The sequence below is a fragment of the Alosa alosa genome, chromosome 9, assembly GCF_017589495.1.
Source record: "Alosa alosa isolate M-15738 ecotype Scorff River chromosome 9, AALO_Geno_1.1, whole genome shotgun sequence".
Taxonomy (NCBI): domain Eukaryota; kingdom Metazoa; phylum Chordata; class Actinopteri; order Clupeiformes; family Clupeidae; genus Alosa; species Alosa alosa.
In genome coordinates, this window is record NC_063197.1 from 24,616,693 (window position 1) to 24,631,104 (window position 14,412).

Genomic DNA, 14,412 nt, shown 5'->3' on the forward strand with positions numbered 1-14,412 from the left:
AGTTTGGGGAGCTGATTCGATGAGAGTAGCAGCACTGTTTGCTTGATCTAACCATGTCTCAGTTCAAAGTAAAAAATCAAGGTTGTGTGTGCAAATTAGATCATGAATTAAGAATGATTTGTTTGAAAGAGATCTGATATTTAGGAGTGCTAGTTTTGTTAGTTTAAGTGTTGGGGAAATATGATCCATGGGGGAAATCTGAGGTTGATGTGGTACGGGTAGGAGATTGGACTGGTTTACCCTATAAGCTCGATGCATTTGTGTTCTATTTCTTGTCAATACAGGAATAGAGAATGTCATGGGCTTACTGGGTCCCGCATGTTCTCAAAACTACTGTCAGTACCATTTATATTGCAGGGACCCTGAGAATATCATGCAATACAGTCATCATGTAATTGTCCCCTGCTGCTGCCATCTGTATTTTCCACTGCACATTCCATGCTATATGCCGGCTGAGAAAATGACGGGGGAGGGGGGGGGCGAGGGGGTGGAGGTGCCCTTCGCTTCTTTGGTGCTAATGATCTTGGGCTAGTAAAACTCTGCATGGCTACTGGTAGCAGTCTCTCCATTCTTGCAGGGAACATCATGTGCTTGGGTGGGGGGATGGTGATGGGTATTCAGGGGATCCTGTGGAGTTTGAGTGGGTGGTGGGATGAAGGGGTGGGGATGGGGATGGGAGATTAGGGGGTTTGTGTGCCCTGGGGAGTTTGATTGGGTGGGGACGGATTGGGTGTGGGTGGTGATGGGAAATCAAGGAGGTTGGGGTTGAAAATTGATCCAGAGTCTCCATCTGCCTGCTGAGGTTCTGGGAAGTTTGTTGCAGATGCTCCGCTTTCAGCATGTATTCCAGTAGTGTATTCCATGTTGTTGTGTCTTTGTGGTGACAAGGAGACGACGGAGGTGGGGAGGGGGTATTGGTACTGGTGTTACAACATGACCCTTCCTTTCTGATATCCTCTCAGCAGCTTTGATAGGTGCTATCTCCTCATGCTCATCACATCCATTTGTTTGCTGAGATTCCAGGGAGTTTGACGCCAGTGATTGACTTTGAGTCATTTTAGCAGCACCCATCTTATCTTGTCCAGTGGACATGGCTTGGCATTGTTGAGCTGGTTGTTTATGTTTCTCCAAGGTCTGCATTTCAGTGGAGGCTAGCGGGTGGTTATCAGAGGGCCCCACAGCAGGGGAGGTTGGGCATATCTCTGTTTCAGCCTGTGCAGAGTGTTTTGGTTTAGCTGAGTTGTTGATGTCATCCGCTTGTTCCGTCTGTATGGCCACTGAGTGCTTATCAGAGGCTCGGCTCAAGGTTGGCAAAAAAATGTTGGGTGCGGGAGAGAGAGGTGATAGTATTCGGTTAAGATCTTGGCCCCAGTCCAACTCAGCTCTGTGCTATTTGGTCTGAAGTATTCCCTGCGATTCCAAAAAAGGTTAAAATTGTCAATAAAATTCATCCCAACTGAAAAGCATGTTTTTGCGAGCCAGGTGTTTAAACTGAATAGTCTGGAAAATACAAAGCTTCCCTCTGCTGGGAGTGGGCCACTGATGAAAATTTGTATTCCAAGCACATTTAGGGTCGAGAAAAGTTCCTTGAAATCTTCTTTGACATACAGCTGTTCTCTGTAGATGTCATTTGCTCCAACATGCACAATGATGCTTTGATAGTTGCATATTTTGACACCAGTTCTGCAAGCTTGTTTTTGTGTCAGACACTGAAGCATTTGGGAAACAACATACAATCATCCTTTCCCCATTTATATGTCTCACAGCAAAGTTAAGCCTAGAACGAGGGTTGTGGGATGAATAGGGTCGAAAGTGCTGCTTCTTGTCTGTGCCCATCTTTCTTTTGTTGTGGTTTGATCGCTGCCTGCTTTGGGTCTGTTCCTGGGAAATTCCTCTCTCACGTCCCCGGAGGCATTCAAATCTGTTCCATAGTGTTAGGGGCTGTGGGCTTCCCTTAGGACCACAAGCCCTATAGTAGTTTGCTGATCTGTCTGTATTTCTGATAATGAGGCCTGAAGTTAACATCTGAATTTACTGGTGTTGAGGTAATTACAGTTCTTGTATTACGTTTTTGTTTTTGGTCTGGCACCTTGCCTGTGCCAAGGCTCTGTACTCACATTTCCCTTTGTGAGGTCGATGCATTCATCTGCTCTATTAGCAGTGATATTAGACTGCTGGGTTACATTCTCTGCATTTCCAATAGTTGCTGTACTCACTTCATGAGATGCCTCTCGTAGTTCATCTGTCGTTGATGGAAGGGCATGCATCTTTGATTCCAAAGTAGAAATCCTCTGTTCTAGCTCAGTACATTTTCGGCATGATCTCCTGGGTCTCTGGCCGGAGGAGCGCATTTTGTTTTAATCCAACTTCAAGGTGAATTGCCGTTCAGTTTTTGCTCGTTGACTTGGCTGGCTCATTTAAAGTAAAAAACTAACCACTAAAGTTTCAGATTTAAATGTACTGGTTTCACTGTCTTTGCTAAACTAGCTTGTAAATGAAATAAAAGAATGACAAAGAGTGGAAATTGCTAAAAGGATAGGTGAAGCAGGAGCAGTGTGAAATGCGTCCTACTCGCTTGAGTAGGAGTTGAGAATGGGTGATGTGTGATGTTTAAAGGCACACTATGCAGTTTTTTTAGCTTAATGTGCAAGTTTTTTAGCTTAATTTACCAGACCATTAAAAACATTGCATGTTTTATGTTATAACTGGCTTGAGTTATAAACACTTTTGAAATTTGAATATTGAGGGATTTGGGTCTCTCCAGTGGCTCATCAGGGAATAGAGGGTCCTCCCAGAAAGATTGCATGTCGAATGCATCAGGTCTGACCTGTCCATGGAATGGGTTTAGGGACAGACCGTCACTCATCTGGGGCAGAGCCTCAATTCCCCGACTCATCACTGGAGAGCATTTGGCAGAGGGGGTCAGTGGGATGCCAAGAGCTGAAAGAATTACAGGTAATCGGGCAGGTCCTTCTCCACCACCTGCAAATAAAGAATAAAGCATGGTCAGGTTTCCTTCAGACAGGAAAATCAAGACATAAAGAAATAAATAGCCTTGATGCGTTGGACTTACTCTTGGAGCCTCTAGTGGTGAATATCTCTTCACAACATTACCTTCCAGGTCAATAAGGAACTAGGAGTAAAATAAATAAAATATATATAATATAATGCCTTCTTAGTTCACTGTCATAAATACAATATATATAATGCCTTCTTAGTTCACTGCCAAACATCCTCTCAGATTAAAATGGGCAAACAATTCCAAAGGACCATAGTACAATAAAAGTACAATAAAAATGTGATAATCATACAACACCTTGGTGTAGTTCCACTTGATACTACTATAGGGAATAGAAAAACACCAGATGTAATTTCTTCTTAATTATTTTAAATATACCAGTTGTGTTGTGTTTGTACTATCATTTTAAGAAATACACAGGAATCTCAGGTATTTCCCATACAGGCAAATTTCTGTTGAATATTCTACATAATCAGAATGACATTGAGCTTTTCCTATTTGTCAGAGTTTGTTTAGGATCTGTTATTGATGTGTGTGCCAATAGCATTATGAGCATGTTTTTGAGATGTGCAGACTGTCAGTTGATTTTTCCCGCATAGGCCATATACACAATAGTTCCCTGGCTTTGTTAAACAAGGAAAACTATATCTAGAGGTCAGAACCGTTCATTCACCTTATGCTAAAGCATCTTTACTCTTACGCTTAATCATTCATTCTTGCTTATTTTAGAAATGGACTCACTTTCCAAATAGTCCCTTGCCTTTGGGCTGCTCCTTCAGCCACTTCCACAGAGGGTGGGCATTTGGGCCCTTGACATCGATCTTACTGAACAAGTCAAACTGGGCCTTGTATGATTTTGCAAACTCCTTGATCTGAGCGTTAGTGCCTGGTTCCTATTAAAAGATTAAAATGTTCACCTGAGACTTTGACAAAAGACACACTGGACATGTTTGGTCATAGTTTTACTTCTTCTCCATACCTACAACCACAACAAAATTCAACACTTGCTAAAACATCAGAAGTGTGGACTATTGACACTGACAGTGTAAGTGATTTACCACTGGTGTGATGTGCACTAGATCATACATCTGATCTGAATAACTTTTTATTTTATTTCACTGTAACATTGTATACTTTCCTGTACAATGTGTGCAATTTTGATAATTTGATTTATTCAGTTTATAATTTTATGTAGATAATTTGGTGCAAAAGAACATCATACCTGTTTTCCAAATTGGTTGGAGGGGAAGGCCAAGATGCGTAAACCTCTCTCAGCATAGTTGGCATGCATTTCTACAAACTGAGAGTAGTTAAGGGGGGTCCTGCTTCATTTAGAGGCAACGTTGGTGATGATGACAACGTAGCCTCTGACCACAAACGTAGTGTAGTTAGACATAGTGTAGTTAGACACCACATTTCAAAGTCACTATTTCATAATTATTCCCCCTGTGGATTTCATTAAATGCCTCACTGGCATGTTTGACCCACTACATTAGTCAGAACCTCACATCTCACCTGTATTTCTCAAGGGACACCTCATTGCCATCTATATCTGTGGCTGAGAACTCATAGATCGACTTGGCCGACTGCCAGGGCTCCACCAGCGCAGACTGAAACAACATTTGAGAAGACTCACACAACTCACAGAAAACTCCACAGCTCCATAGTGAATATTTTCAGGAATGCACATAGCAAATTTCAGGAACTGGACTTTCACAACATAAATATTCCCATACTAGAACTGTACAGGAATTAAAAACCTCTGAATGTCACAACCAGATGATGGTATTGATCTTGAAATGCCCGAGAGACATGCTTGACATAATAGTACGCAGCAGGAGATGCATGGCTGCATCTCACTAAAGCTAAACTGTGATGGCAATAGGTCAATTTAATGTTTTTTCTTATTCACAGATAGCCTAAGTGTACTGAAGTATTCACAGTATGTTAGGGTAGATACAAGGGTGTTATTTGGGGGGTGGACAGGGGGGACGTCTCCCCCTCAACTTTCAAAATGGTGGTGTTTGTCCTCCCCAACCTCGTCATCTAAGAGATGGACAAATGCCAAATCAGACAAATCAGTTCTAACTACTGACCAATGATTCTAGCGGTGGGCTACGTGAGCAAGAAAGTGCTGAAACAAATCTACAACACGTGCGCAGTTTTCATGTGCACAGGAGAGAGAGCATGCACATGTTTTACATGATTGTTGGTCTCATTTTACTAAATTGTGGTCTCATTTTACTAGATTGTGTTCCCAATTTAGCATATTGTGTGCTTGTTTTACTACATAGTGCTCTCGTTATACTAAATTGTGGTCTCATTTTATTATAGTGTGCTCAATTTAGTATTTTTTTTTTTAGTAAATTTAAATGAGAGCACTATTTAGTAAAATGTGCGCATGATTTACTACATTGAGAGCAGAGTTTAGTAAAACGTGCGTGCAATTTAAAATGAGCACACAATTTCGTAAAATGAGTGCACGTTTTCTGGATATACACCAAAAAATATCTTACAATGACCACTCCAGGGTATCCCAGCAGAGAATGCACTTTTTCGTTTGAGCCACTGCGAATTATGTAGGCCTATAGCCTACGCTGTGAGATTATGTCTAGCTCAGAATTTTACAGTGCATCTGTGCAAGATAAAAAAACAAGAGGTAATTTAAGGCTTCACCAAATTCAACTGTTTGTGATGTTCACAAGATATTTTTTCTCATTTTAGTGCATTCCTTTTAACAGTTTTGTAAAATGATGCACTATTGATGTACTACATCTGACAACACACATACACAGCCTAGCCCAGTTTTTTTCCAACCTTTTTTGTGCCACGGCACACTAACATCCTGTGTGAAGAAAAAATAGCCTAAAATTTAAAATTTAAAAATACCATAGCCTAAAATTTCAAATAATACACAGATATGGCCTTATTATGGCTTCTATGCAAGACCTGCTCAATAAAACAAGCGCCCTCTGTTTCATTTGTAGGTGACTATATCTAATTTAATTGTTGTTATGAACTGGATATGTGATGATTCTGTGAATACTGGATATGGGGCCCCCGTTGTACAATGCCTGCATACCACAAATAGTGCAATCATACAATCAATGAGAGCATGTGGTTATAAATTCTTTGATGCAACAGTTGCTTTTCTGGACCAGTGAGTGACATTTGGGTAATTTTCTGCGGCACACCTGATGATCTCTCACGGCACACTAGTTGAAAAACACTGGCCTAGCCTATATCAACTCCACCACCCCCGTTCCTTATTTTCATATCTAAGTTGCCAACCCTAACTGGAACGTCCAGTTTTCCGTCCAGATAGCCTTTCTAGCCTACATGAAAGCAATATTGACTTCAGTTCACTCCATTTGAGGTTAGGCCTAGTTGCATAAAATAGGCTTAGCTGATGCAAAAACCAGCACGGATATATTTAGTCTCCAAAGAGGATATACTAATTTAGGTAGTAAGAATGTTTAGGCTTCTGTCTTTGCACATAAGCAAAATTATAATAAAAGATTTAGCAAAGGTGTATCAGTGTGGGGATAGTATTTACTGCAGCTGCTATGCCATTTTAGTTAATCTAATGTTGTGATCATGCAGCAAAAAAATGCTGCATACATATGGGTAGGTTCTGTAAAAGGCAGAATAGCGAGCGGTTCTGTACCTGTCCCCACCGGGGTAGGGGGCCAATTACCTGCCTATTACCAGTCAGGCATGGAGCCTGTATAACCATCATTGCTCTCTTGCTTAGTCTCTTGCTTGCTTAGCATAGTCTCTTACAGTTACAGTAATGACTAATTGGTTCCAATAGTCTACAGTCAGAGCTAAATGTATAACAGGCATCCAATAAGTTATAATCCTTCAGGTTATTGTGAACGACGAAGGCAGGCAAACTGGTGTATCAAAAACAAACTGTTAAACAAAAGCAATCTTTTTAAACCTTTTTACCATCAGATACAAGTGCCAAGCATACGCTCTGACCACCTTGCCCACCTGTATCTGAAGTTCCCCACTGTATATAATAATATATTTATTTTTTTATAGTGCTTTTCTAGACACTGAAATACTCTTTACAGTTTTATACATAGATACAAACAAACAGAGGTCACATAATCAGACAAAAAGAAAAAACACACAGGTGCATGGACAAAGCAGAGGCCAAAGCTAGAGAGGTGGGCAATGAAATAAAAAGAAAAGGAAAAGCTGGGAAAATCTAACAGCAGACAGGAAAAAGCAAACTGAATCGACTTTCAAAGACTGCCTGCCTTTCAGGGTTGTGCCCATAGCCACATACAGTAGCAACCAACCCATAATCAACAGACCAGAGACAAAGCAAGAGGTTATCCATCAGTCAGACACACATTCACTCTCCCCGACTGAGCACATGTTCTAGGACTACATGGACATGAACTTAATTGAAATCATGTTTAAAGCATAGCCTACCTTCTCCTTCAGACCCTTTTGTTCTTCCTTCTTTAAAGCCATCGATTCAATGTACCCTCACTCACAGATGTTCTTACCTTTCTGCAGGAGAATTTGACTGGACAGGCAGCTTGATTTACAGGAAGTCCTGATAGAATTCAATATGGCCTGGCTTATAAAGTTTGCATAATGACTAGCGCTGCCCTCTTCCTTGTTTTTTTTGTTACCTTAACTTCTGCATTCTTATTTCCCACAATGCTAAAATCGAGCATAAAACTAGGAACATAATAAATTAATTAATAGGTATGTCCTTTCACTTTATTAATTAAAAGACTGGCATGACAAAACACATGCAAAAACATATGTAAAATCATTTTTACAATACAAAAATAGTCTCCTAACATTTTTTTTTGCTTTAGTGCTGAAATGTTTCAATAGGAGCTTTGTGATATGGATGGTATTTATAAAAGGAAACCGCTGAACACTTGCGCTCACACTGCGTGTTTTGGAATGGCCAAAAAGACAGGTATATTTTTTCAGAATGTGCAGATACAAGGTCTCTTGAGGAAAAAAATAATTCACATTTGTGTTTTTCAATACATGAATAAAACACATAAAAAGAACAAACAATTTAAACTTTAAAAAACAACAACAACAAAAAACTTTATGCAATGCTGCTTCAAATAAATTCTGGTTTTCTGTCTTGATCATGATCTATATAAACACTTAGCCTGCGTCCAACAAAACGTGGGAAGGGTGATACAGGAGGCTCAATCACAAGCACATGATTATTGGACTGGTTGGTGTTGAGGCCTGCGATTGAGGCTGCCTGACCCTCATCCTGGACATCCAGCTCGGGAGGCTCGGTGTCGGGGAGGGCTGGCGGGTCACCATCAGCTGGGCTTCCCGGCTCTGTCACGATGACCGGCACGGAGGCGAGCTCCCCTCTGGAGCCACTGCCCTCTGGCTGGTCGTCCTCATCAGCGCTGCTGTCGCTCGTTGGTGGGACGTGGCTGCCAGATTCAGCCTCAGCCTCCTCAGCTGTGTCGTCCGCTTCCACGTCTGAGTCTTGGCTCTGCTCAACTGATTCTGGCCCTCCCGGAAGACTTCCTGTAAGAACAGGAGTGTTTATATAGTGGAGTCCTTTTTGAGTCAGGAAATTGCCCAAGCGACCAAAGCAGAATATAACAGAAGATGCCATTGCTGATGCTCCAGCGGAAATAAATGTGCTGGCTGGAACAGCCTTCTGTGACATATAGTCCATTCGGTATGGACTTGGTCCATTGACAAGCTTATTTGCCTGTATGACAACTTGCCGACCAATCAAATCGTCCGAGCGGCCTTTATACAATGATGGACAGATGAGCAATGGTGCCTACTCATTCATGTAACCTGAGCACCAGGGTTGGAATTTCATGGCGGCTATGGCCGTCGTTGCCCCTTGCATTGGCCGTGATGCCCCTTTGAAAATCGGAGGTTCACAGGCCACTGTGGCCTGGGTGCCCCCTACTTTCAATATTCTGCTTTGCGTCCGACTAAATAAAAAATATTTTTATTTAGACTATGGCCTGTCTATAATCTAATAATCTAAGCATTCACAGCGCAAATTACTTAATGCTTTTACACAGTGGAGAAAGTGACGGCGCACGGCAAGAAAGAAAGTGCGTCCAAATTCACCCATTCTTCTCTGTTGAACTACTCATCAGACAGACATCACATGCATCACATCACATAAAAGAGCTTTTTCTCAGCTTTTACCACTAGTTGCTGTGGTAAGAAAGTAAGAGAAAAGTAACTTTAGTGTAATCACATTAATCTACTGGTACATACAGATCTGCGCCCATCTCCCTACCCATTCATCTCGGTGGAATACTTTACAAACTCTTCACTCAAACCATATATCAGAATAAACAGCAGACCTTACCAAACACAAAGATCTAATGCATTCACCTGTACAGTTAGCCATTCCAGAGTAATCTGTTTTTTAAATTTGCAGCAAATTTCTTATATGCATGTCTCCAACTTTGGGCTTTAAATTTCACAATGTGTTTAAATTGTTCAATAATACATGATTTCATAACAGGCCAAATACAAAATAAATGTTACAAATATCGCCTAGATATTTGTAAATATTAAAATCAGAGGAGGACTAAGAGTTTGTCAAAGTAGCCTTAATGATCACAAAATGCTAAGCATGCATGTAGGCTATGAGAGTTTCTTAAAGCTGAGCTGTGCTTAAATTGTTCAATACATGATTTAATGACAGGCCAAATAGAAAATAAATATTAAATATAGCCTAGATATCTGTAAACATTAAAATCAGATGATTTACAGTTCTATGTAATAGGTCATGTTTCATGTTTTTTGTAATATTTCATACAGTGATGCAGGTCTACAGCTGTTAATACGCTACTTTGGCCTTTGTGCACCCCGCCAAATTTGCCCAACTAAATGCCAAGTGGCCTTGCCCCTAAAATTATGAAATTCCAAGCCTGCTAAACACGCTTCAGTTGATTTTGTTTATAATAAAAGCTTTCGAAAAGACGTCTGTTGTACAATGCAATAACTTTAAAAAAAGAGAGAGAAACAGCTATTAAGGCATTTGTCAAGAAGTCCTGGATGTTTTGGCTGTTCTTCCTACAGGATTCATGGTAGGCTATTTTGTTGATCTGATTGGTTAGGTTTATCCAGTTGTGTGCAGAAGCATTTTTTCCCCAATGGTGCAGTATCAGACTCACATTCTGAATAGAATTGAGCATGACTATGTCAGGTTGTGTTGTACGAGTAGAATTCAGTGATTTTGGTCTGTACCTTGCACTTCGTCTGTATCAGCTCTTCCCTGTTCATCGCTGCTCTCTGGGTTTCCATCCGTCCTGCCTGGGTCATCTGGGACCACACAGCTGTCCTAAACAGCAGAGGCAAGAGTCATCCTTCTCTTCCATGGGATAGGATCCAATACATAACTTATGTAAACTAGTGTTGCTCGAAGGGCATGAGTTATTACACGGTCAGTAGATCAACAATGATTATAATGCCCTCTCTCTCTCTCTCCCCGTCACACACACACACACACACACACACACACACACACACACACACACACACCTGTGGCATGGCCGGGGTCTGAACCTGGCTGGTGGAGCTGGTGCGGGTGGAGTCGGAGGGGAAGATGGACAGGTAGAACACAATTAGTGTCTCCACGACACGGGCTTGGTAGGGGTAGTCCACCAGCGAGGACAAGGACACGGTGGCACCCGAGGGACGCGGGCGCATCAGGGACGGCCCAAAGACTATGCCCAGATTATTAGGGCTCATTTTGTTGTCTTGCTCCAACTCCGCGATCCTGTGAAGGGAGTGATCATGGGAAAAAAAGAGAGGGGAGGGAGGGAAAACGAGAGAGAGGGACAGAAAGAGAGAAAGAAAAGGAGAAAGATTATGATATAGAATACCTTCAACCTCCTATACAACTAATAAACTCCTGATGCAGCAACTCTTCTGGCATGTCATCATGGCATGAATCTACGGTACCCACCTGTGCAAATGACGCACAATGTACCGCAGCGTGTTGTGATTGGGCGCGGGGATGTCGGACAGCAGTTCTTTAAATTTCTCCACCATTGCCAAGACCTCGGGATCCGTATCGGAACCCAGGTCTTTTAGTTCGGGCCCCTTCCCAGCCTCCCCACCCTCTGCCTGGAGGTTCTCCTTGGCCAGGCCCATCAGACTGTTGTACAGATGGAAGGGCATGATGGGCTCAGGCAGCTGGGGAAACAGGCAACATCTTTTCTTCACTTTAACCACCAGGGGGAGCCATTATGAGCAGCACAGCACTATGCTTAGGAGGACTCACAGGATGTGATCAGGTCTTTGTTATCATGAGCACTGACAGAAAGTGTGCGTATTCATACCGAAAGTGAAAGCTTGTAATGTGTGTTTGATACGTGTATGATGTGTGAAATGTCTTTGGGGACTTGTAGCTGAACTCATACTGGAGACTTAGAGCCTCACCTGTCTCAGGTAGAGCTTGAGCACGTTGCTGATGTCGTGAGGCGAGGACTGTGACAGCTCCACCAGTTCTTTGCCATTCTCAAAGGCCTGGCACAATTTCTCCACTCGAGTCTTCACTCCATTCACACGGTAGATACCCTACACAGAAGGAGAATCATCACGGTCACAATGCAACTGTCAACTGTATTTGCCCATTTAAATGACCAAATTGAATCTGTAAATTGTGGCATTTTCTATTAAAACAAAGTGCATTCAGAAATAAGTGCATTAATACGCCCTATCCCCAAACCTTGAATATTGTGCAAAGGCAAATTAATTTGGAGGATTTAAACAGCTTTGTTTTAAAGAGTGCCTTAGCACACCCACTGAGCCAAACAACCCCCCCCCCCCCCCCCCCCCAACCCAAAGTGTGCATGACAAATGAAAAGTCCAGTTTCCTTCCACATCCAGACTCTGACCTTCATCCGCAGTGCTCTCCTCTCGATCTCACAGATGCACTTCTTCACAATGAAGGGGATCCCGTCGGTGCTGCCGCCCGTCGCCTGGGCAAAGTCCCTCCCAAAGAGCTGCAGGCGGCCCTGGAGCTTCTTATGACCACACTGGATGGTCATGGTCTCCAGGCACCTCTTATGACAGGCCAGGTAGCACTGCACAGGTCCACAAGTTGTGGAGGTGCAATTAGTGACAACTGGTCATTTCTCATCACATCATCTCGTATTAGTAAATTAAGAACAGAAATGACTGTTCAGTGCTTGATTTACAAAAAGGCAATGCCTTCACCACAAAACAGATAAAACCAGCAGAAATGAATCATAACAATGACAAAATTACATAGATGATGGGGATGAACTACATCTTTGATTTAATTAGAGATTTGGAGGAGCAGCAGTGAATTAAATTAGTAAGACACACAAATCACACGTCAAATTGGGCAGCCGTGGCCTACTGGTTGGCACTTCGGACCTGTAACCGGAGGGTTGCCAGTTCGAACCCGACCAGTGCCCATTTGACGGGTGGAGGCACTGGCTCCAAACCCTGGTGCCCTTGAGCAAGGCACCTAACCCCTCACTTCTCCCCGAGTGCCGCTGTTCATGCAGGCAGCTCACTGCGCCGGGATTAGTGTGTGCTTCACCTCACAGTGTGCTGTGTGTGTTTCACTAATTCACGGATTGGGATAAATTTCCCTCACGGGATCAAAAGAGTATATATACTTATACTTATAAATTGTGAACCTGGAAGTTCCCCCATAAACTCACCTCCTCGCACTCAGCCCCCTGGAAGTACACATAGCTGTCACACTCCCGGCATTTGGATGGGGAGCGCAGTTTGCGCAGCTTGTGTGTCTGGGCCGCTTTAGAGAGACCAATGTTGCGGAATGGACCCGTAGGTACCGCAATCTCTGGCTCAATGCCATTCAAATCTGTTATTTTAACGAATAGGAAAAATGACCACGATGAAACAGAACATTCATGGTGGCATTTTGTAGGGCATTCAGTGTTAGCATATCTCAATTAATGTGGTCTTACTAGTGGACTCAAACGTTGATACATCCTTCTCATCAATATCCTCGTTTGATGACATGGTGCCGGTGGAAGAGGTTCTGGCCATTTTACTGATATCTCCTACAAGTACATTCATTCATTCATTTATGTAAGTGAGTGGTTATGTACAGAAGGGGCAAAGTAGCAAAATTAAACATGGGAGATGGTCTGGGTTGCTGATGGCCTGTGTGTTTGTCTGACCTGTGCTGGTGGTGGGAGATCCCAGTCCACTGCCGGCTCCCACACTGTCCGTATCGCTCACTGTGGAGCCCCAGGATTTGTGGGTAAGGTGACCACGGGCTGGAACATAAGAGAAAAGATCTTCTCACCACAAAAACAAACAAGATGTTTACACAATGCAGAACTACAGGTGCCGATTTACCTTTTTTGGTCTCCCCCTTTATGGTGGAGGCTCCATCCCCCATCTCTTCAGTCTCAGCTGTGCTCGGACCCTCAGGATTGAAACTATCATTCCGTGGTCTGGTCTCTGGCCTAGAAGGAAGGAAGGAAAGAAAGTAGTAAGGAAGTTATTCAAAGCTACAACTCTACAAATCCTAAAGGACCCTGCTTCTTAGGGTTTTACAGTCTACAACTATTACAGTCACCAATTAGGTGATCCAAGTGATTAGGGTGATTAGGTGATTAGGTTGTATTAAAGAACGTGGAATAACAGCTGGTGATATCTATCTATTTGTGGATGTATAGATGTATAGATAGACAACCCAATGTACCATGCTCTGTATACATATAATGTACACAGTGCATAGTACAAATTATAACCCCTACATTAGTCCAGTGAGACCAATAACATCTATCCATTCCAATACATTCCACTCTCTGGTCTATGGAAGGTCTCAGTAGCCTATGAGCAGGAGTGATCAGAGGGCATGTGGGACCTACAGACTGGGCGTGTCCGAGTATGACTCGAAGGCATAGCTGGCCTCGGGCTCGAGCGGCATCTGCAGCTCCTTGACGTGCGTGGCGTACTGGCGCCCGGGGTCATACAGTTTGCTGTTCTCACACAGGGTCTGGTAGTGCACAGGCAGCACCACCGTCTGCATGTGCATGTTGGAGTAATACGAGATGGTAACCTGGGGGGAAGAGAAAGAAGTTCAGCACAGTCCACAGCATTCTCACGTTTTCTGTTGAACTAACACTGTACTGCAGGCAGGTTTAGTGGACTCACAGAGCGCAGGGTCTGGTCACTCTGCTTGATGAGCTCCTGAATTTGCCGGAGCACCGTCACCTTCATGTGCTCCAGCTCCTGGTGGTGGGTGCTGGCGTCTGCAACACACACCTTGTAGCTGGCCTCTGCCTCCTCAGCCTGACGGACAACAAAGAACTTTCACATGACTGTTGTGATGGTCGATCCAGAGGGACCATGACTAGTCTTCACCAACTGTTGTTTTCAAGGAGAGA

The 14,412-nt window shown here is 43.0% G+C and overlaps 1 protein-coding gene and 1 pseudogene across 3 annotated transcripts in view; both read right to left on the reverse strand.

Moving 5' to 3' along the window:
* Positions 1-2,949: 2,949 nt before the first annotated feature.
* LOC125300186 lies at positions 2,950-7,686 on the reverse strand (annotated as a pseudogene).
* A 54-nt stretch (positions 7,687-7,740) lies between these two features.
* The window catches only part of arhgap45b (Rho GTPase activating protein 45b), a 15,599-nt gene continuing 8,927 nt past the window's right edge, over positions 7,741-14,412 (reverse strand). For all 3 annotated transcript variants that reach the window (XM_048251874.1, XM_048251873.1, XM_048251872.1), the window contains exons 12-23: positions 14,180-14,317; positions 13,894-14,084; positions 13,376-13,485; positions 13,195-13,293; positions 12,979-13,074; positions 12,709-12,872; positions 11,911-12,099; positions 11,453-11,590; positions 10,977-11,206; positions 10,550-10,787; positions 10,256-10,349; positions 7,741-8,554 (exon numbers count right to left, since the gene is read on the reverse strand). In XM_048251874.1, coding sequence (XP_048107831.1) covers positions 8,124-8,554; positions 10,256-10,349; positions 10,550-10,787; positions 10,977-11,206; positions 11,453-11,590; positions 11,911-12,099; positions 12,709-12,872; positions 12,979-13,074; positions 13,195-13,293; positions 13,376-13,485; positions 13,894-14,084; positions 14,180-14,317 — 2,118 coding nt within the window. In that variant the 3' untranslated portion in view covers positions 7,741-8,123. The remainder of the gene's footprint in view (positions 8,555-10,255; positions 10,350-10,549; positions 10,788-10,976; positions 11,207-11,452; positions 11,591-11,910; positions 12,100-12,708; positions 12,873-12,978; positions 13,075-13,194; positions 13,294-13,375; positions 13,486-13,893; positions 14,085-14,179; positions 14,318-14,412) is intronic.